Source organism: Crotalus tigris, unplaced genomic scaffold, assembly GCF_016545835.1.
Source record: "Crotalus tigris isolate CLP2741 ecotype Arizona unplaced genomic scaffold, ASM1654583v1 scf7180000023637.1517150, whole genome shotgun sequence".
Lineage (NCBI taxonomy): Eukaryota > Metazoa > Chordata > Lepidosauria > Squamata > Viperidae > Crotalus > Crotalus tigris.
Window position 1 is genome coordinate 654458 of NW_024100094.1, and position 21133 is coordinate 675590.

The 21133-nt window shown below is 41.2% G+C and overlaps 1 protein-coding gene across 4 annotated transcripts; it reads left to right on the plus strand.

Moving 5' to 3' along the window:
* The first annotated feature begins 662 nt into the window (after positions 1-662).
* On the plus strand, positions 663-21093 carry LOC120297613 (transforming protein RhoA-like). Of its 4 annotated transcripts, none has more exons than XM_039320449.1 (5): positions 663-917; positions 17692-17849; positions 18383-18503; positions 19373-19503; positions 19755-21093. In XM_039320449.1, exons 2-5 carry the CDS (start codon positions 17694-17696, stop codon positions 19926-19928), a joined length of 582 nt encoding a protein of 193 aa, XP_039176383.1. In that variant the 5' UTR covers positions 663-917; positions 17692-17693; the 3' UTR covers positions 19929-21093. The 4 variants fall into 4 exon arrangements, with proteins under 4 accessions (XP_039176383.1, XP_039176381.1, XP_039176382.1 ...); XM_039320447.1 differs by having other exon boundaries at positions 666-917; positions 17689-17849; XM_039320448.1 differs by lacking the exon at positions 663-917 and adding an exon at positions 1204-1504 and having other exon boundaries at positions 17689-17849.
* The last annotated feature ends 40 nt before the right edge of the window (positions 21094-21133 follow it).

The window sequence follows — 21133 nt, forward strand, 5'->3', positions numbered from 1 at the left end:
TACTTATGAAATCAGTTTGGATGTTCCTCGAAAGTGAACCTTCCACCTGCCCCATTGCGTCTTCACTTTTAAGATAGCCCTTGAATCGGGGCTGTAGAGGAGCATCTAATTCCTCAAAGGACTTCACATAACTAACTGCCACAGACGTCAAGCAAAATCTGCACTTTTTCGCGTGGGAAGGCGGAGGAAGGGAGGAAACGTGTCCATTGGCCTCTGGGGGCGCAAGTGAGAAACTTCCAAAATGGCTGCCATAGAAAATTACTTTGTCTTGGGAAGCGATAACGGCGGGAAGTAAGCTCCAAGTGATGGATGGGGGAGTCTAGTAGCAAGGGTTAAGGGGGTGGAGTTTGCCGGGAGAACCCGATTGGTTTGCCCTGATCGTATATTGGTGGGTGGGCGTGGCCTTCAACAAGCCCGCCCTTGCCGGGAAATGACTAGAGTACTTTCTTCATGCGTCCTTATTGGTCGCGATACGACCAATAACAACTAAGTGTAGGGAAAGGATGGCCCGCCTTCCGTGTGTAGTTGGACACATTTTTACTTGATCCAGGTACGATTGGTCTGTCTAAATTGCCTATCAGATTGTTCTGGAGGTTGGCTGCCGATTGGTCGTCGGGTTCCATCATTCCGGAATCGGACAGCGCCCGATGACACGATCAAACAGAAGTTGGAGAGCATGGTGCTTTCCCATTGCTTGTCCTCTATTGTCAATCTGATAGTGGGGCGGACTCGGCCCGCTTTTATATGACGGCAGCGCTCCAAGAAGTTTGCATAGGGTTATGCAATAGGGTGGGAGTTTTTGTCAATCACGAAGTGGGAGGGGTTTGTAAGGGGCAGCTGTGGAGAGTCCGGGCGGCGGCGGCGGCGGCGGCGGTCAAGGAGCCGGGCGGAGCCGGCAGTCGGGTGAAACCAAACCGGTAAGATGGCAGTTCGTGGGAGATAGGATTTTTTAAAAAAAGACTGGAACACTTTTTTTCCCGAGGGTACGAACATTTTAGAAGTTTTGGGGTTTTTTCCCCCAAAGTTAAAAGGCTTCAGCTTTTTTTAAAAAAACAAAAAACTGTTGAGGTAAAGTTGGATGGGGGGGAGGAATCGGAGAAGTGCCTGGGACGCATGCGCGAAGTGAGAAGACAGTTGGCGGTGGGGCGGCTCGTGCCTCCCTCCCAAAGGGGAGGGGGAGGTGAAGGGATTTTGATTGGGTGGGGAGGGTCTCAGTTACGAAATTGGGGGTGAAGATACGGGGTCCCTCGCGCTCGTGCAGCTTAGTTTTGTAGCTTGTGAAAGGGGGTAGCTTGTGAAAAAGTCAATTAACAAGCCCGCTGGTTTCCGGCTCGATTCGGAAATCTCCATTTTACACGATAAAAAGTGGTAAAGGCGCTCTGGAAATTCCCTTCGAGAGGAGCAAGGAAGCCGCCTGTTTTTCCGTCGCGGCCTCTGCGTTTCCCTCCTCGGCTGTTTTCACAATGAAGTTGAAGTGAGTTCGGATGACGGACGCAACTACTTTGTACGTAATATTTGGTTAGTCTCTGGCATTGTTTCTTGGCGGTAACAGATTTGCATGATGTAGGGCAGTAGTGAAAATTTGACGTGATAAAAGTAGGTTTTAATTGCTCTCTCTTAATTTTATCCTGATCACAAGGGGATATAGAAGCTTGTACCTCAGAGTTTTACTGGTGATAGGAAGCTTGGGAACTCTTGAAGCTTTGCAAAACACATTTTCCCTTTCTTTTTAAAATAAAACCTCCTAAAATATATACAGTATTTTCTTTTCTTATTCTAAGAATACTGAAAAATATATGTTTTTATCCCTGTTTGGACAATAACAATAGTAAACATAAAACTTTACCTCTTTCACCAGAATACATTATCTTTGTTTTGGCTAGTTAAAATCAGAGAAGAGCTAAGACCACAAATTTTGTGGTAAATTAAAAAAATGTAATTCATTCTAATCTGTTGGCTAACTTTTTTCATCTGCAAATAGGAAAGATAGTGTATGACAACACACACATTATCACAGTATGTTTATATTGTAAAGTAAGTTTCAGTCATATACTGTAGAAGTGCTGTCTTCTGTGCCGATTTGGGAATCAAATTTAATTTTGTTAAATTGAATTTTGTGAAATATGTTTCTGTAGAAATTTGGAAATGTGCTACATATATTGCAGTACATCATTTCTCTAATAGGTTTTCATTGAGCATAATATAAATTGAAAGTTTTCAGGAATTAAGATTTGGCAGCTGTTTTGTAAGTTTGGGTGTTGAATATATTTGCAGATACCTGCATCATGTATACAGATAAGGATACTGTTGGTAGATTTTTTTATGTTTGTGCTTAATGTTTCTTGTATATGGATCTTGTCTTTTATGGCAACCCTATAACAGTTACACTTAAGCAATACCTGAAGTTTTGGTAAAAGAAAATTCAGTGCAAGGTTCTGTTTTCCCAAACTTCCGCTTTTCCCACTGAAAAAAATGGTGACACATCCACATAGGAGAAGTGCAAAATGTTCCAACTGCTCTTTTTATCCCCCCTTATCTAACTTTGTTTTCTTTAAGTCAGAGATGGTAACTTTCTGGAAGATTTGTGGCACAGTAGATCAGCAAAGATCGATTGAATTGTTTAAACATTCCAGAAAAACTGCCTGTTGTAAATTGCATTAGGAATAGTTTAATTTTGAAAGGAAATTAAAATAGATTAACACATTTAAAAACTTGGGTGCAAACTTTATTTTACTCATAAGTTTGTTTCCAAAAGTTCTGAGATCCAACAATTTCAGTTTCAATTTATTTATTTAGTACATCAAAAGTAATGAACTAAATAGATCCTATCAAGATGAAAGGAGGCATTATGTGATACTTTTCTCCTGGTGTTTATGGTCAAGTTAATGTTCTTTACTAAACTTTCACCTAGGTATTCTTTATTCATATAATATAAGGACAATAACTGGATTGCACAATGAATATAACACATCTCAATCTTATCTCCAGATTGTTCTTCAAATGTGGAAATAAATGTATAAATGTACAAATGTATAAAAATCTTATTTTAAAAAAAATTAAAATGAACAATTTTCTTACATCGGAAACCATGTTTTATCGAGTATGAATAATATTGTTTTTGATATATGTGAATAGAAACAAAATGCTGTCAAATCCCCAATACCAAATTGCTACAGTTCTTTAATGTGAGCTATCTAAAACTTTTTTTGCAGGTAGATTGTTACTGTGAGGTGAACTCTTGAATGGTTTGTTGAAGAATATTTAAACTTCCTTAGATCACTGGGATTATGCTCATTTCATTGTAGGTTCCAAAGTTGCTTTTCAAAAGGCAACTGGACTTTCTTGATTTTTTTTCCTTGAAAATGTTTTATTTCTCATCCAAGAAACTTACTCAGTTCTGGATGAGAAGCAAAAATTTTCAGGGAAAATTCAAGAAAATCCAGTTGCCTTTTTAAAAACAACTTTGGGACAACCATGACCTGGATGATTGAGAATCTCCATAGACATTTCATTGTAGGGTAAATGGGCGCTATCTTTGGCTCTTTTTTTTAAAAAAAAAAATAATAATCTAAGGAGATTCCATTATAGTGAAAGAATAGAGAGGCAGCTGATTTGAGTATGTAAATAGAATTATTCTTGGGAAGCCAGCCTGAATTCTGTATAGTAGAATTTTGAGGCTGGTTTTGGTGACTAAAAATGGGAAATATTTGTAGTGCTCTCACCCGGTGCTTAATTAAATCATAATAAAATTGTTTGCCAATTTGCTGAGTCACTTGAGGATGTTGACTCTAATCATATACTAGATGAGAACAACATAGCTTAATTTTAGTGTTTGTTAATTGGAACTGTGATGATTGCAATCTAGCACCAAGGAGAGGTTAACACTGATTGCTCTTATGGAGGATTCTCTATCAATATGAACTCTCTTTGCAGAATTCATGTGGAATTGAATTTGATCAGTTAGTTCTGGCCTTAAAATCTTTTAACAAGCAGATTATATTCTCTTCCCATCTGTGTATATGATAAAAGGTTGTTTAGAACGCCAGATATTGGTGTAACTTTACTAGCTTTAAATATTTTTATCCTGACATCCAAAGCATTTACTCACTGCTCAGTTCCTCTCTTACTAACCTTGAGTTATGTTATAAAAAGATTCTCATCTTTATAAACAGAATAAGTTTCCAACAACATTAGATTTGGCAGTGTCAGATTTCAGAAGTGGGCAATGAGAAATTTTCTTGCAAAAAGAAAAGCTACTGTTCTGGATCTAATGAGTCTAACTGTAGAAAATATTAATTAACTCATTCAATCCTTTTTCATAAGTATTGTTATGACATTTACTAATGCGTATTACATTAATTTACATTTTAATGCAAATTAAATTTTAAATACACTTTTTAAAAATAAAAGAATAATGGCTATTTTAGTCTTATAGTAAATCAAGGTTTAGCCTTCTGGTTATTGCTGAGTTGTAGTTGATATCAGTCGCCCGCCAGCATGACCAATACTTATATAGGTAGTCCTTGACTTACGATCACAATTGGGACAAGAATTTCCATTGCTAAGCAAGACGGGTGTTAAATGAATCATGGCCAATTTCAGAACTTTTTTGCCATGATTATTAAATGAGTCACTGCAGTTAAGTGAATCACATGGTCGTTAGAGTGAATCCAGCTTCCCCCATGATTTTGCTGTCAGAAGACTGTTGGGAAGATCGTAAATGTTGATCACATGAGCACAGGATGCTGCAACTGTTGTAAATACATGTTGGTTGCCAAGCACCAAAATTTTGATCACTTGACCATGGGGATGCTGTGATAGCATTAAGGGCAAGGACCAATTCTAAGTCATTTTTTTATTGCTATTTTAACTTCAGACGGTTACTGAATGAATGGTATTACCTGTATCTGATTGGATTTGTACAATATCTAATGTTTTATAGTTGTGCTTGTGATATATGCTGATCACATATACACAGATACACAAAACCACATTTCCCCACGCACCAAGGAGAGATTGTTTTTTATATTAAAGTAGCAATAATTAAATTAAGTGAAAGCAGATGCACAGTTTGAGCACATATAATTGCTAACCTGCTTCACCCATCTTACTAAACTGTGGTTTGTTTAATAATGTTTTTAAATAAGTCACTACTGGCTGAGTTTGCATAATATATGCTAGAAAACTTTGTACATAAATTTTGTGGTAAAAGTCCTGCCAGCCTCTGAACATAAACATCATTATGACATTGATTGCTAGTCAGCTTCCAAGCCCAATTCTGATACCTGGTTATTATATTTGTTGGTTTCGTATGGCGGCCTAATTATTATGCTTTCTTGGGATTTAGCAGTCAGTGCCTTTGTAAACTAAATCTGCCTGTCTAGTCCAATCCTTTAGAGGAAGCCAGTTGACAGTACCTGCCCAAAGAAGAAATGTATGGGAGTGGCTTAGGCAGCAAGTCTTCTCTGTAATAAGCATTACCCTTTGGAACTCTCCTCCTGAAGCCTTCCAAAGTAACTTAAAGCTATTTCATTTCAGTGTATATATACTTGGAATTTTATTTCCATATTGTAAGTTAGGTTACATATTTATATGTTGCCCAGAATCCTTAACGATAGGGATGGATTCTAAAAATTTATAAGCAAATTTATAAAGATATGTTCAAAGCATGCATTTCAGATGCCATGTGATTTCACCAACATCAAAAATAAAATGGGCTAAAATATGGGGTTTTGACCATTTTGAAAAATACAAGTATCCTTGCTTATTGATAGTAATTGAGATTGAAACTCGATTGCTAACCAGTGTGGTCATAAAGCATGATGTCACATGACCATACCAACTTCCAAAAGCAGTTCCAGCAGTCCTAATTGTTGTTAGGCAAATCCTGAACAGTTGCAGCATCCTGCATTCATATGTTTGTCATTTTCAACCTCCTACCAGCTTTCCCATTGATTTTGCTAGTTGGAAACCAGCATTGAAAGTTACAAATAGTGATCCTATGACTATGGGACATTACAATGTCATAACAGCAATCCAGTTAGCAAGCATATGGATCGTGATTGGGTGACTGTAGCAACACTGCAATGGCTGTAAATACTAGGGACGATCTTAATTTCCCTCCTTCACTGCCATTGTAACTTGGAATGGTCGCTGAACGAATGGTCATTAAATTAGGAATGCCCAATAGTAGGAGAAGCAGAATGAAATAAGCTGCATAACTGTTACTCATATCCTGATGACCTCCCACTTAGACTATTGCCATGTACTTTACATGAGGCTGCTCTTGAGCATTCAGAAGCTTCAGTTGGTGCAGAATGTGGCAGCACAGATAGTAAATGGTGCCGGTTATTTGGCACGTGTAACACCACTATTCCATAAGCTGCCTTGATTGTCAGAATGCTTCCTGATGCCATTCAAGGTGCTTTTGTCACCTTTAGAGTCCTTCTTAAGTTTGGATCAGGTTATTTGAGGCACTGTCCCTTCTCAGTTTTTTCAGGTCAAAGGATGGGCGTGCTTTGGAGCCCATCAGATAAGGAGTGCTGGTTAGTGGAGCCTGCAAGATGTACTGTACCTTTTCTGCCACAGCGCCAACCCTATGGGACATTTCTCTTCTGGAGATCAGGATGGCCCCAATTCTGCTGGCCTTTCACAAGTCATTAATGATCTGGCTCTGAGCCCGGGACCTTGGGCATATTCAAGGATCTAATCTCTTGGTTATATTAGTGATTATTATAAGGTATATTCTCAGCTGCTATGCATTTTATTTTTTGGGTTATTTTAATAGTTTTTACTTGGTTCACTGCTCAGTCACTTGTTGAATTGGGCAGCCATACAAATTGAACGAATTAATTAATAAATAATGGCTTATTGCAATAATATTTTATTAAATCATATTACAAGTAGTCCTCTGCTTACAACCACATTTGAGTCCAACATTTCTGTTGCTGAGCGAGACAGTTGTTAAGTGAATTTTGCCCCATGTTATGATCTTTCTTGCCACAGTTACGTGAATCACTGCTGATGTTAAATTAGTAACTGGTTGTCAAGTAAACCTGGCTTCCCCATTGACTTTGCTTGTCAGGAGGTCACAAAAGAGGATCACAGGACCCTGGAACACTGCAATTCTCATAAATATGAACCAATTGCCAAACATCTGAATTTTGATCATATGACTATGGGGATGCTGCAGCAGTTGAGTGAAATATGGTCATAAGTCATAAGTGCCATTGTAATTTTGAACAGTCACTAAACAAACTGTTATAAGTCAAAGACCACCTGTGCCTATAATGAAATGTAACTGATAGATGTGTAATTTGTTAAATTACCTTTATTTATTTTAGCTACTTTTAGGACAAGTGCTTATTTGAACATATATTGCATAGAATATTGTCATTATGTACACAATGTAGCTTTTATTTGCAATGCTACTAACATAAGAAGTTCCAGCAGTCAAGCACAACATCTACCTTCTTCCATCTCAGAAATATATCTCTTGTCAATCTCAGGCCCAAATCTCTGGAATGTCCTCCCTGTTGAATTGAGAATAACTTCCTTTTTGATGTTTAAAAATGCCTGACACCACATTTTTTAAAACAGACTTTTAATAATAGTTAAAATGAAATTTGAACTATTAATGTTTTAGATTATTATATATTTAGTATAAATTCTCATAAGGCTTTGGTTGCCAATAGTGCAGAAGGAAACTGTGAGGTTTAATTTTTTTTATTGTGCTTGTTTAAATGACACAATTTAATATTTCAACTGAGGGCCATTTTTTTAAAAAAAATTGATTTTATTTATATTTATTTATAAGTGATTCTGGCTCAGTGTATTCCTTAACTAGCCTGTTCTATGTATTTTTAAAAAAATTAAGATTGTATCTCCCTATTTGTTTTTAAATAAGATATCCAGGCACTAGTTTAGCATCTCAAGGATGACTGCCTGCTTTCTTCATCAACATTTGTAGAAATTCTCCTTCTCCAGTACAGGAGATGGATAATCCACGGATGGGTTTTCTCTGTCTGCCTGCTCTTGAGACCAAGTAGCCAAAGCTTGACACGCCCCCACTTCCTGTGGAGCCCATTCTTAACTTGGTCTCTGCTCGGAGAAGACTCGTTTTGGCGTGGCTCTCAGCTTATCAGGTTAGACAAGAAATCCATTGATTGATTATCCCTTGATAATTGGCTTCCCCTTCCAAAAAAATTGCCACCTATAGGAATTTAACCACAAAATTTTCTGGGGATCAGTCCTGATCTCAAACCTAAAATTAAAAAGGGGATTGGTGGGGAGGGAAATTTCCCCACAGATATCAGCCAGCCCCAGGGCTCTGGGGGGTGAAAAGGGGGGGAAGAAGGCATCAGCAGAGACTACTTGCTGAACCTTTTCCCCAACCACTAAGTTTTCCTTGGGATCATCCCTGATCCTATATTAAAATTGAAAAAGGGGGTGTGGGGGGGGAAAACTCCCCACGGATCCCAGTCAGCCCCAGGGCTCTGGAGGTGGAAAAGGGCGGGGGGGGGGAAGGCATCAACAGAGACCACTTGCTGAGCTTGTCTCCCCAACCTTCCAAGGGATTTTTTCCTCAAATTGGGGGAAAAAATAACAATCTCCAGGTCCGGATTCAAACTTGAATTCGGATCATCGGAGATTCCCTAGCAGCCCAGGGCAACCGCGGGCGCCATTTTAGTTGCCGTTTTCAGACAACAAAGGCAATCCCTGACTGGGATTCCCTTAAAACGTCACCAGCGCGCCAAATTTAAATCCCCGGGCACAAGCAGCTTCTGGGAGGCTGCGGAGCTTATTTTCAGAGGGAAACGAAGCACAGGAAGGGAGTAAGCCCCAACCAAGAAACGGAGGCTAGAGAACCCTCCTGGGATCCGCAAAGCCCTTTTTCAGGGAGAAACGAGCTGTGGCTGCCATCTCTTGCCAGAGAAAGGCAAACCGAGCTTAAGGAAGCTCTACATCATATCTGGAATCACTGATAGAGGCGGAATAGGAGCACACAACCAGCGCTCCACCCCCGATACACACATATAATAATAGGACAAAATATAATAATAATAAAAATAGATACATAAATTTTAAAAATAATAATAATAATAATAATAATTAAAAAAAATTTTTTTAAGCTAAAAATTAAGCGACTGCAGGGCCAACAGGCCTAAAGACAGAACACACAATATTATCATCATCACCATTATTGTTGTTGTTGTTATTATTATTATTATTTTACTATTATTGTTGTTCCTATTATTAGTATAATAGTAATAGTATTAATAAGAATAAATTCCGCTCTAGGTGACCGCCATTTGATACCTGCTGTGTATTAAGTCAGGCCTACAGACTCTTTTGAGGTCGCCACTGATATTTTTTGCCTCCCTTTTCCTTTTTCTACTGGTGCACGTTGCCTGGTCACCTAAGGCCTCCGGGCGGAACCCAAAGAGTGGTTCCAAACGTGCCTTTGGTACCTCCCTCAGCTACCGTGACCTTAGCCCAGAGAGAATATTTTTGTTGTGGTCGGGTGATCAGGGGAACAGTCCTGGTACTTGTTCCAATTTCGCTCCCGCCAATACTTGCCTGCCTGAGCGTCTTCTCAGTTTTTCTGGGACTGCTCAAGCGGAATGGAGGGACCCTCGTTGCCTCAATCCATGAGCACGACCCCTCCACCTCCCAATTACGGCTGCAACACACCTTCTGACCAGAAGGCGGCAGGCAAGTGCAAAGCGAAGACAAAACACTCGCTCAAGAGGCCCTCCAAGTTGGCGGAAAAGCAAGCCAGCCGTAGGCACCAGGCCCTGGAGAAGGAGTTCTCCAGAGCGCAGAGGCAGGCCCAATTGGAATTGGTTCAAATAGCGGCCACCGAGATGGAATTACCATTGGGTCCATCCACATCAACCCAGAGCGCGTGGTCCATTCCAGGAACACCGCAACCACTGGATCCGCCATCTACATCAGTCCCAACAAACAACCACGGCGGCAGGCACAACCACTGAGTCCAACTCTCCACCTGCGGTCACCACACCCAAAGGTAATGACATAGGGGACATCTGGGCAGATGGACGGCTAGAGGCCCTATTAACCAAAGTGGTGGACCGAGCCCTAGCACAGCGCTCCGCCCACCACGACCAGGGGCCCTCCATCTCAGCCATGCCACACTCGGAACTCCCCTCAGAGTCCTCAGGCATTCAGGAACCCGTCTCCCCGGCCCAGTCCTCCATGAGTGGTTATTCTTCACCACAAGAGGAGGATCAACCTGGGATCTCTATGTCAGAGGATGAGGAACTTCCCCCTGAGCCCCCCTCAGGGGGATTATTTAATCCCAACCGCTTCCTCACGATACTACGCAAGGCCACAGCCATTGCAGACATGGGGACGGATCAGTTTTCTCAGCCGCAAGCAACACCGGCCACCACATCCAGACCCGTATTCGTAGAAAAGGTGACAACGCAACACCATATACCTTGCCCCGCCATTTTCCTGAAAGGGATCAAGAAGCCATGGGACTCTCCCGCTTCCTTCCCATCAGTGAGTGGTACGGACAAAAAATTATACAGCACTGCCACAGACCTCAATGAGGCCTTAGAAATTCCTAAAGTAGATGAAGCCTGGACCCCCTTGGTCTCCCAAGTGGAGGCCCTTAAGGCAGATGACAAAAATGACAAAATGACAGATGACAAAAAGTGGGAACAAGCCTTTCGCAAAACCCACCAGACAGCGGCATGGGCCATCAAAGCAGCCACCTCGGCCTCCTTTTTTGTCCGGGCCACCCTCATCTGGTTGCAACAACTACAAACCATAGTTCCTATGGAGGACATACGAACACACCAGGACCTGGCTAAGATGGTAGCAGCCACGGAATACGCTGCAGACGCAACGTTCCAATCGGCCATTTTTTCATCCAGATCCATAGCATCCAACATAATTGCCAGGAGAATGCTATGGCTAAAACACTGGCAAGCTGACACCAAGGCTAAGTGGCGGCTAGCGACCGCCCCTTACTCAAGCAACGGTCTGTTTGGGGAGGCCTTGGACCCCTATCTTGTAGAGAACAAAGACAAGCGGAAGGTCATGGCACACTTGAACAAAAGGTCAGACAAACGTACCACACCTTACTTTCGTAGGCAGTCCTTTCGCCAACCGACAACCACGCCTATCAGTCAGGCACCCAAGCCATTCACTCCCAGGCAGAACAAACCGTACGGCCGCCCCTACGACAGACCGGGGTTCCAGCCCAGACAACAAAACCAGTCGAGACGACCCTTTCGTGGAACGGGTCGTCCGTACCGGAAGACAAAATGACTCCTACATAGACCTACCCATTGGAGGAAGACTAGCTCACTTCTTCCACCAGTGGGAGCAGACCTCCACGGACAACTGGGTACTACAAACCATCCAGTCCGGGCTGTCCCTGGAGTTCCTGGTCACACCCCCAGACCGACTCATCAACTGCTCGGTCTCCAGGAACCCCACCAAACGCAAACTCATGCAGGAGGCCATCCAACACCTGTTGGACATTCAAGCAATAGAACCGGTCCCAGCGGAATACAGAGGCAGAGGATTTTACTCCATCCTCTTCGTGGTTCCAAAGACTTCAGGAGGATGGAGGGCAATCCTGGACCTAAAAAACCTCAACCGCTACATCACATACAAAAAATTCAAGATGCAATCCCTTCAGTCCATCCTGGGAAGCATCAGAGAAGGAGACTTCCTGGCATCGATAGACCTCACGGAAGCCTACCTTCACATCCCCATCCACCCAAACCACCGCCGGTTCCTACGTTTCTGTTACGGGGGAAAACACTTCCAATACAGAGCTCTCCCCTTCGGTCTATCTTCGGCACCCAGGGTATTTACCAAGATACTAGCAGCGGTAGCCGCCAAACTGAGAAAAATCCCAATACGCGTCCAATGTTACCTAGACGACATACTAATCCAAGCAACATCCCTACAGACAGCTCAGGCGGACGTAAGGACCGTCATTCGCGTCCTCCAATTACACGGATTCTCAGTAAACTTTCAGAAGAGCCAGACAGTTCCCTCGTCCAGGCTGCTGCATCTGGGGGCCATGATAGACACAACCAACTGTATGGTCTATCTCTCCCAAGACCGGGTGGCCGGCATCAGGGAACTGGCTCGCTGGGTTCACAGGCAACGTTCAGTTCCGATACTAACACTTTCCCAATTATTGGGCAAGATGGTATCGGCCATAGCCATTGTACCCTGGGCCAGGCTCCACCTACGGGAACTACAGTGGTTTCTGCTCCCGTACCAACGGCAGAACACCAGCGCATCCAACCACCTAGTCAGGGTCACGGCACAAATCCGCAGGGCGCTACGCTGGTGGTGCTCTCGGGCCGTGACCAAGGGGTCACCCTTCAAGGAACCAGTCAGAGTTACCATCACTACAGACGCCAGTCTGTATGGTTGGGGAGCCCATCTGGACTCCCAGTTTGTACAGGGACGTTGGTCCGCCACGGATCTGAGAAACAACATCAACTGGCTAGAACTCAGGGCTATCCACCTAGCCTTGCAACAATTCAAAGACAGAATCAGAGGCCACCACGTTCTAGTCCTAACAGACAACGTAGCAGCCAAGGCGCACATCAATCGGCAGGGGGGGACCAGATCAAAAACCCTGATGACAGAGTCACGACTCCTATTCAGCTGGGTAGAGCCCAATCTGAAGTCACTAAAAGCGGAACACATATCGGGGGTCAACAACCAGCAAGCGGACTTCCTAAGCCGCACCACAGTGGACCCTTCGGAGTGGGGGCTACACCCGAACTTGTTCCTAGACATCTCCCGCAAGTTCGGGTACCCGATCCTCGATCTGTTCGCATCATCAGACAATGCCCAGCTCCCCAGATTTTACTCTCGTTACTTCAACCCGCGAGCAGAGGGGACGGACGCTCTGAGAACTCAGTGGCCTCAGGGTCTGCTTTATGCCTTTCCCCCACTACCACTCATACCGGCGGTCATCCGAAAGCTGATTCAGGAGCGGGCAGAAGTGATCCTAGTAGCACCATATTGGCCACAGAGACCGTGGTTCGCCGACCTGATGAACCTGTCTCAGTCGCCCCCATGGAACATTCCCCCTCATCAAGTGTCCCTACACCAGGGAACCATCAGTCACCCGGAACCCCAATGGTTACAACTGACCGCCTGGCACTTGAGCGCCAGATAATGGCACAGGAACTATTCTCTCCCGGGGCCATTACCATAATTCAAGCTTCACGCCGTCCGGCAACAAACCGCATTTATGACTCCACTTGGAAAAATTTTTGCCTTTGGTGCAGGGAACGGCAGTTTGACTTACACAAACTCTACATCCCTCAGATAGTAGATTACCTCTTGGAGGGACTAGACAGAGGCCTCGCCCCCGCGACCATCCGCAGGCAAGTGGCGGCCTTGTCCACCCTCCTCACCTGCACGGATTCGGTTCCCTTAGCTCACCACCCCAGGATCCGCGCCTTTATCAAGGGCGCCTATAACACCAGACCTCCAGTAATTCACAGGTACCCGTCCTGGGAACTACCGCGAGTCCTTCACGCACTCACTCGGTCACCATTTGAACCATTGGCGACCGTTTCCTTGCGACACCTGTCGCTAAAGGTGGCGTTCCTGATTGCCATCACATCGGCCAGACGAATTTCGGAACTGGCCGCACTGTCAGTCAGAAACGACCTATGCATTTTCCACAAGGACAGGGTGGTCCTTAGGTTAGATCCTGCCTTCATACCGAAGGTGAATTCACTCTTTCACAGGACACAGGAAGTAATTCTCCCAAACTTCTGTCCAAATCCAACACATGACCGGGAGCGGCAGTGGCATACATTGGACGTCCGCAGAGCCTTGCGGCGTTATATAAAGCGTACAGAACCCTTCCGCAAATCGGAGGCCCTATTTGTGTCCTTCCAAGCGGGCACCTTGGGGCGGAAAGTTTCCGCGGGCACCATTGGAAGGTGGATCCGAAGCTGTATCGCAGAAGCTTACAATGTATCATCCCTGCCGCCCCCAAGTCATCTCACAGCCCATTCCACCCGAAGCGCTGCAACTTCGGCGGCATGGGCTACCCAGGCGTCAATCGAGGAAGTTTGCAGGGCCGCGACATGGTCCTCGCCTTCCCCGTTTATACGACACTACAAGATAGACCGCTTTGCATCGGCGGACGCCTCCTTTGGTAGGAGGGTCCTCCAGCAAGTTGTCTCAGAGATCAATCTACCGGCCTTATCTGTTTCCCACCCCTTGGGACAGTGAGGCTTTGGTACGTCCCATCCGTGGATTATCCATCTCCTGTACTGGAGAAGGGGCGTTGGTCTTACCTGAACGCCTTTTCTCAGTACGGAGATGGATAATCCACACCCACCCCAAGGCCAGCAGGCCGCTAGTAGGGAGCTGAGAGCCAATACCTCGTCAATCATCAGCCAATTCGCCCTCGTTAAGAATGGACTCCACAGGAAGTGGGGGCGTGTCAAGCTTTGGCTACTTGGTCTCAAGAGCAGGCAGACAGAGAAAACCCATCCGTGGATTATCCATCTCCGTACTGAGAAAAGGCGTTCAGGTAAGACCAACGCCCCTTCTACACCACTTTTTGTCACAGTAATGACATTTAGCAAAATAAACTTTGGGCTCAATTGTGGTGGTAAGCTGAGGACTACCTGTAGTTTTAATTTCACATTGCTACTTTCTTTAACTTTTGCCCTGCCATTTTGGAAATTCTTGGATGAAGGATTCATGTTAGAGTTCTTATTTGGTATATACTTTTGTCAAATATTTTTTTTTCAATTTTGCTGATCTTTCAGTCTTCAGACAGTCTTAAATCTTATACCATATCTCTTGAAAATATATTATCAACCATAGTTCTTTTTTTTTTAATTGAAAATTTTTAAAATTTTACAAAATAAGAAAAAACAACCCTCCCCTCCCCAACCCACCCCAACCCTCCCACTCCCTCCCTCAACTTTCCCAGAGCTGAATATAGGCTTAATTAAATTTTTTTGAATTCTTAAAAAAAATGTATATAAACCATAGATAAGTCTAAATACATTACTTAAACTACTAATAGAATAATTAACAATAATATATATATATATAAAAAAAGACATAAATATTAAAGAAAAAAAAATACTTAAAAAAAAGAAGAATAAAGAGAAAGAAAGAAGAAAAGAAATATAAGAAAGTAAAATAATAATAAAACATATAAAGAGAAAAAGAAATAATACAATCTATAAAATATTAAAATTTGTATATAAATTATTGATAAACTAAGTAATATTTTTTATATCCAACTTATGTTGTATAAAATCTATCCATTTTGATACTTTAAAAAAGCCGAAATTTTTGCCGTTTCCGCCAGATAGGATACTTTAAAAAACCACTCTTGCAAAGTAGGCAAAGATTCCTTCTTCCAGTATTGCCCTACTAACAACCAACCATAGTTCTTGAAACATGTGGCAGTTTACTTGGCAGTTCATGTTCTGGTTCCACAAGTACCCAGGTAACACTTCTTATTAAAAAAGTGCATTAAGGGCCATGCAATCAGTTACTGAAGAATATTCTTCTTTTAGTAGAGATGGCTGCCATACGCAAGAAACTTGTCATTATGGGAGATGGAGCTTCATTTAAAATTGAAAAGGGTACAAGACAGGGATGTCCTTTATCCCCATTGTTATTTGTTTTAACCATGGAGATTTTACTTATTAAAATTCGGGAGTCACCTAGAATAAAGGGAATAAAAATAAATAAGAATGATTATAGGTTGAGAGCTTTTGCCGATGACTTGGTTGTGACATTATCTCAACCGACAGATTCAGTTAGGGATTTGGTTGAAATTTTACGTCAGTATGGGAAGGTTTCTGGGTTTAAGGTAAATAATAATAAGACTAAAATATTATCGAAAAATATGTCTATGAAGGAAAAGGATATTATAGTTAAATTAACAGGTTTTGAAATAGTGAGAAAGGTCAGATATTTAGGAATTTATTTAACGTCCTCTAATATTAAATTGTATAAAAATAATTATGAGATATTATGGGTAAAAGTGCAAAAGGATTTAAATGATTGGAAAAAATTACAATTATCTTTGTTGGGGAGAATTTCGGCAATTAAAATGAATATACTTCCAAAGTTTCTTTTTTTATTTCAGATGATACCTATTTTGAAAAAAGATGCCAATTTGGAAGAATGGCAGAAGGAGATTAATAAATTTATTTGGGCAGGGAAAAAGCCGAGAGTTAAATTTAAAATTATGCAGGATACACGGGAAAGAGGAGGATTAAAGGCACCGAATTTAAAATTGTATTATGATGCGGTGGCTTTATCACTTGATTAGTGATTGGCTCAACTTAACAAATAAGAATATCCTATCTCTTGAGGGATGGGATTTATTATATGGATGGCACGCATATTTAATTTATGATAAAAAAGTGGATCAGGTTTTTAAAACCCATATTTTGAGAAGTGCCTTGCTGCGTGTCTGGAAAAAGTATTACTATAGGTTAAATTATAAAATCCCAATTTGGGGTGTTCCAGGACACGTGATAGAGGGAGTATCTGGGGGAGTAAATTTGGATAAGATTTCTTAGAAGGAATTACTTAGTTTGGTTGGGCAGCATTGGCAATAAAAGCCTTTAACTGAGTTGAAGCAAGAAAATATTGTATATTCTTGGTTTCATTATAATCAATTGTTATTGAGGTGGAATATAGATAAAAAGGTTGGTATTATTTTAGAGGATGTGAATTTGGTAAAACAGATTAAAGATCAAAGTCAATTTCATATAAAAAGAATTTATAATGCTTTAATAGAATTGGACTCTGAAACGGAGTTAGTTAAAGATTGTATGATTAAATGGGCGCAAAATATCCAAGAGCCAATTTTATTGGATACATGGGAGACAATTTGGGTTAGAAATGTAAAATTTACTCGAGCACAAAATTTAAGAGAAAATTTTTATAAAATGTTTTATAGATGGCATTTGGATCCCCAAAAGTTGTCCCGCATGTATCCAAAAAGATGTGGAAATTTAGATGCAACTTATTTTCATATTTGGTGGACTTGTAAAGATATTAAAGCTTTTTGGATTAAGATTTGGTGGAATATTCAAAAGATTTTTATGAAAAAGATAAAGTTTACTCCGCAATTATTTTTGTTGGGTATTATTGTAGATTTGGATGTTAAAGAAACTAATTTGATGTTGAACTTCATAACTGCTGCAAGATTATTGGTGGGGCAATATTGGAAGAAAAACTTATTGCCTACTTTGGAAGAATGGATACTAATTTAGCAGAAATGACGAAAATCTCCGCCTATTTGAAGGATCATTCACAAGAAAGATATATTATGGTTTGGAGAAGATGGATTGATTATATTCAGAAGAAGTATGAAACTGAAAAGTATTATCTTGCTTTTGAATAGATTTTAGATAATTATTAATAGTATTAATGGTATTATTTTTGTCTTAATTTGTTAATATTTGTTTTGAGAAGGAGTTATGTGTATTATGGTTTTGATTGATAGTTTAGTTGGTTTATGTTAGCTAGAGTATGTTTATGTTAGCTAAAGTATGTTTGTTTATTTGTTACCCTGTAATCAGCTCTGGGAAGTGGGGAAGGGGGGGAGGTGATGGGTGAGTTTATATTGTAATTTGTAAAACTTTTAATAAAAAAAAAAGAATATTCTTCTTTTAGTAGAGATGGCTGCCATACGCAAGAAACTTGTCATTGTGGGAGATGGAGCTTGTGGAAAGACCTGCCTCCTTATTGTCTTCAGCAAGGACCAATTCCCAGAAGTCTATGTCCCCACTGTGTTTGAGAACTATGTGGCTGACATTGAAGTGGATGGAAAACAGGTAATTTGCTGATTTTCAGGAATCATTTAATTCTATAGGAGTATGAAATTCAAAATGCAGCTGATGGAAAAGGATGATAGTAAGATACATTTGTATTCTGCATATATGCAGAAGCAAAAATAAATTATTTAATTATGTCGGGTGTGCTTTGGAATGCATAAAATGACTGCTGCAATGTGCCATAAGTTATAAATCCACCTTTTACCTATTGCTTTGGGCACAGGACCATGCAAGTATGGACATCTGATATTAAATATATTCCTCTGTTCTGATTGGTCTATGCAGTGTGGTTACCTTATCCAGTTTGTTGTATCTCCTTAAGTATAGGAATTAAAATTAGTGCAAAAGAATTGAACTATGGTAAAAAATAAAATACAGCTACATTTTTTTTCCTGGTTGAATTCAGTTAATACTGAATTCTGAGCTGTTTCAGTGAACCATTCTAAGGATGTAATGATGTAAGTAATTAGATTATTTCAGAATGCACTCTTTAAGACCATGTCTGTACAATTTGCCAACTTGTACTTGTACAGGTAGAACTTGCCCTGTGGGATACAGCTGGACAAGAAGATTATGACCGTCTGAGACCTCTGTCTTATCCAGATACAGATGTTATCCTCATGTGCTTCTCCATTGACAGCCCTGACAGTTTAGGTGAGTCTTTAATCTCCCATTTTGTATAGAATAAGAATATTTAAATTGGGAGGTAGGGCCAAGAATCCTATTCTCCTTCTAAAAAGTGTGTTGAGATCCACACTCCAAAATTTGGAGTCACAGAAAATGGTAGGTTGGACCAGGAAACTTCCTTCCTTTTTTATTTAATTAAAAATTGAGTACAGTTAATTTGATGGCCCCCTGTGTATATAATACTTCATTTGTTGGTTACATTAAATATTGCTTTATTTATCAAATCTTTATATTTCAAAGCTGGAAACTGCATTCAGGTTTTTAATGGATTGTTTGTTGCCCCAAATCCTCAGATTGTTTATTCCTGGTACAGGGAAGAAAGTGGAGTCCACAGATTTACTCATTTTTTCCTTTTCCTTTATATTAATGTTATATTAGTGTTCAGAAACACTAGTATATTTATGGTGTCTATTGAGCAAAATTGTCAATATAGTAGGATATGATTTTGCTGTTTACTATATTTCTCCATAGCCATACTGTTACTTAAGCTGTAATTTCCTCCTTTTCTGAGGATTTCAGTAATCTTCCAAGAAGAGGAAAGATCTTGAAATTTCTTTGAAGCAATAGTTAAATGGCAAATGCTTCTCAGAAATTGATAACTTTGGAGTAAAAATACTTTTCCATGTGTTGTTAGCATAACAAGATGTCTTTATATATTAATAGGAATAAGATACTTTGATCTTATTAAAGTCGCAATACTGCAGGATTACAGATTGTTGTAAATGGTTCACAAATTTTCTGTCGCAATTGTAATATAGTCTTATAACCAAGCTGCTTGGTGAATTGGAGCCTTTCATGAAAAGGTGTTAGTTGATTTATGTTCTTTTCCTACACAGAGAACATCCCTGAGAAGTGGACTCCAGAGGTCAAGCACTTCTGTCCCAATGTGCCTATCATCCTGGTAGGAAACAAGAAGGATTTGCGTAATGATGAACATACACGTCGGGAGTTAGCCAAAATGAAGCAGGTGAAGTCAATAATTTAACATCCCTTTCTGGACCTACTCTGTTATCATTGGAATGGGAAAGCTTTGGATTCTGTTAGAGAAAACTCAAATAGTTATTCATTTAAATTGCTAGAGATCCTTATCTAAGGTGAAAGTTATTTCTAGAAGCCCATAATTCTTATTGCTGGATTTTTGCTGTGAGTGCTACTTACTTCTTATTTCCTTCCTTGATAGGAAGTCCAGGAGACCTCACTGTCTTTTTTCTCATTTAGGAACCGGTGAAGCCAGAGGAGGGCAGGGATATGGCCAACAGGATTAGTGCTTTTGGCTACCTGGAATGTTCTGCCAAAACAAAGGATGGAGTCCGGGAAGTGTTTGAGATGGCAACCCGAGCTGCCCTACAAGCCAAACGTGGGCGCAAGAAGACCTCATGCCAATTGCTCTAAAGCCTCCCCAGCCTGCCTTCCCCGCCTGCCAGCCAAGTCACTGAGCTGTTAGCTTCCAGGCTTTCCTCCCTTCTGATACTGTGCTGAAGGCAGGACTGGCATTGTCTCTTCAGAGGGGAATCCTGCTAGAGCTGGGCAGGGGTTCTTCTGGAGCATGGCAACTAACTATGGCGATGGGTTTCTCAATCTGTCCCAGGCTATTTCCATCACTGTGCAGGGGTGGCATTTTCCCCTTCCATTACCAAAGTCTGGCCCTTCTGACAGAAGGTCAGAAGGGGTTGGTCTTTGATGGGTCAGTCGGAGAGCTCCTTGTCCTTCTATGCCTGCTTGCTCACAGCAGTCTTGCCTCTTTTGTTAGTAGTTCATGGCACTACATTGTTCCTGGCAATTCTTTTAAGGAAGACTTCCTGCAAAGTGTGAAAGCTTACTTTAGTAATCTGAACATCTAGTTCCAGAGAGTTTCCCCTAGTTCAGAAGGGATTATTGATTTGTGAAACAAGTCAGTCACTTTGGGAGGTAGGGAATGCGTCCAGCACAGCAGTCAACAATTCACTTAGCACCTCCTACTTTGGTAGACACATTGATTCCTTCGTTGCCTTTTCTGCTGTTCAGGGTGTAGCAGACTTACTTTGGACCATGTCCCTTTCCTCAAGGAAAACACAGACCAATCAAAAAGCCATCTAATTTAAGATTTTATTTTGAGGGGTATCTTATTAAAATGACACAGGCTCCTCTATCTTTTTTTTCTACCCTGTATTCTGAATATTTTTGAATAAAATAATTTCCTGATAGCGGAGTAGGGAGCTCTTTCTTTCAGTCTGCTCAGGAGATTGGGTCTTACAGATTGGCCCCTTCTTAGCAACGTATCTACATTTGTAAGCAGAGGTGCTATGGGCCAGCTTTCTGGATCTCCTGTGGCTGAAATAGTCACTGCCACAGCTCCAAAGTGCAAAGAACCTTACTCTGTTGCTTCTGTCTCTTTGCTCTCATTCACTCCTGCTGCTGCCTCCTCTCTTCCCTCCCCAGCCCCACTCACTGCGTTGCCACCGGGATGTATGATTTTTGTGTTTAATTTGTATTCACATGTTTAAAAAGTGGTTGTTAACTTTTCAAAATGTACTTGAAAGACAAATCTGTAATAAATTTGTAGCAATGTTTAGTATAAGTGAGGTTCTGCTTCTTGCCTCTTTACACATTTGCTGTTG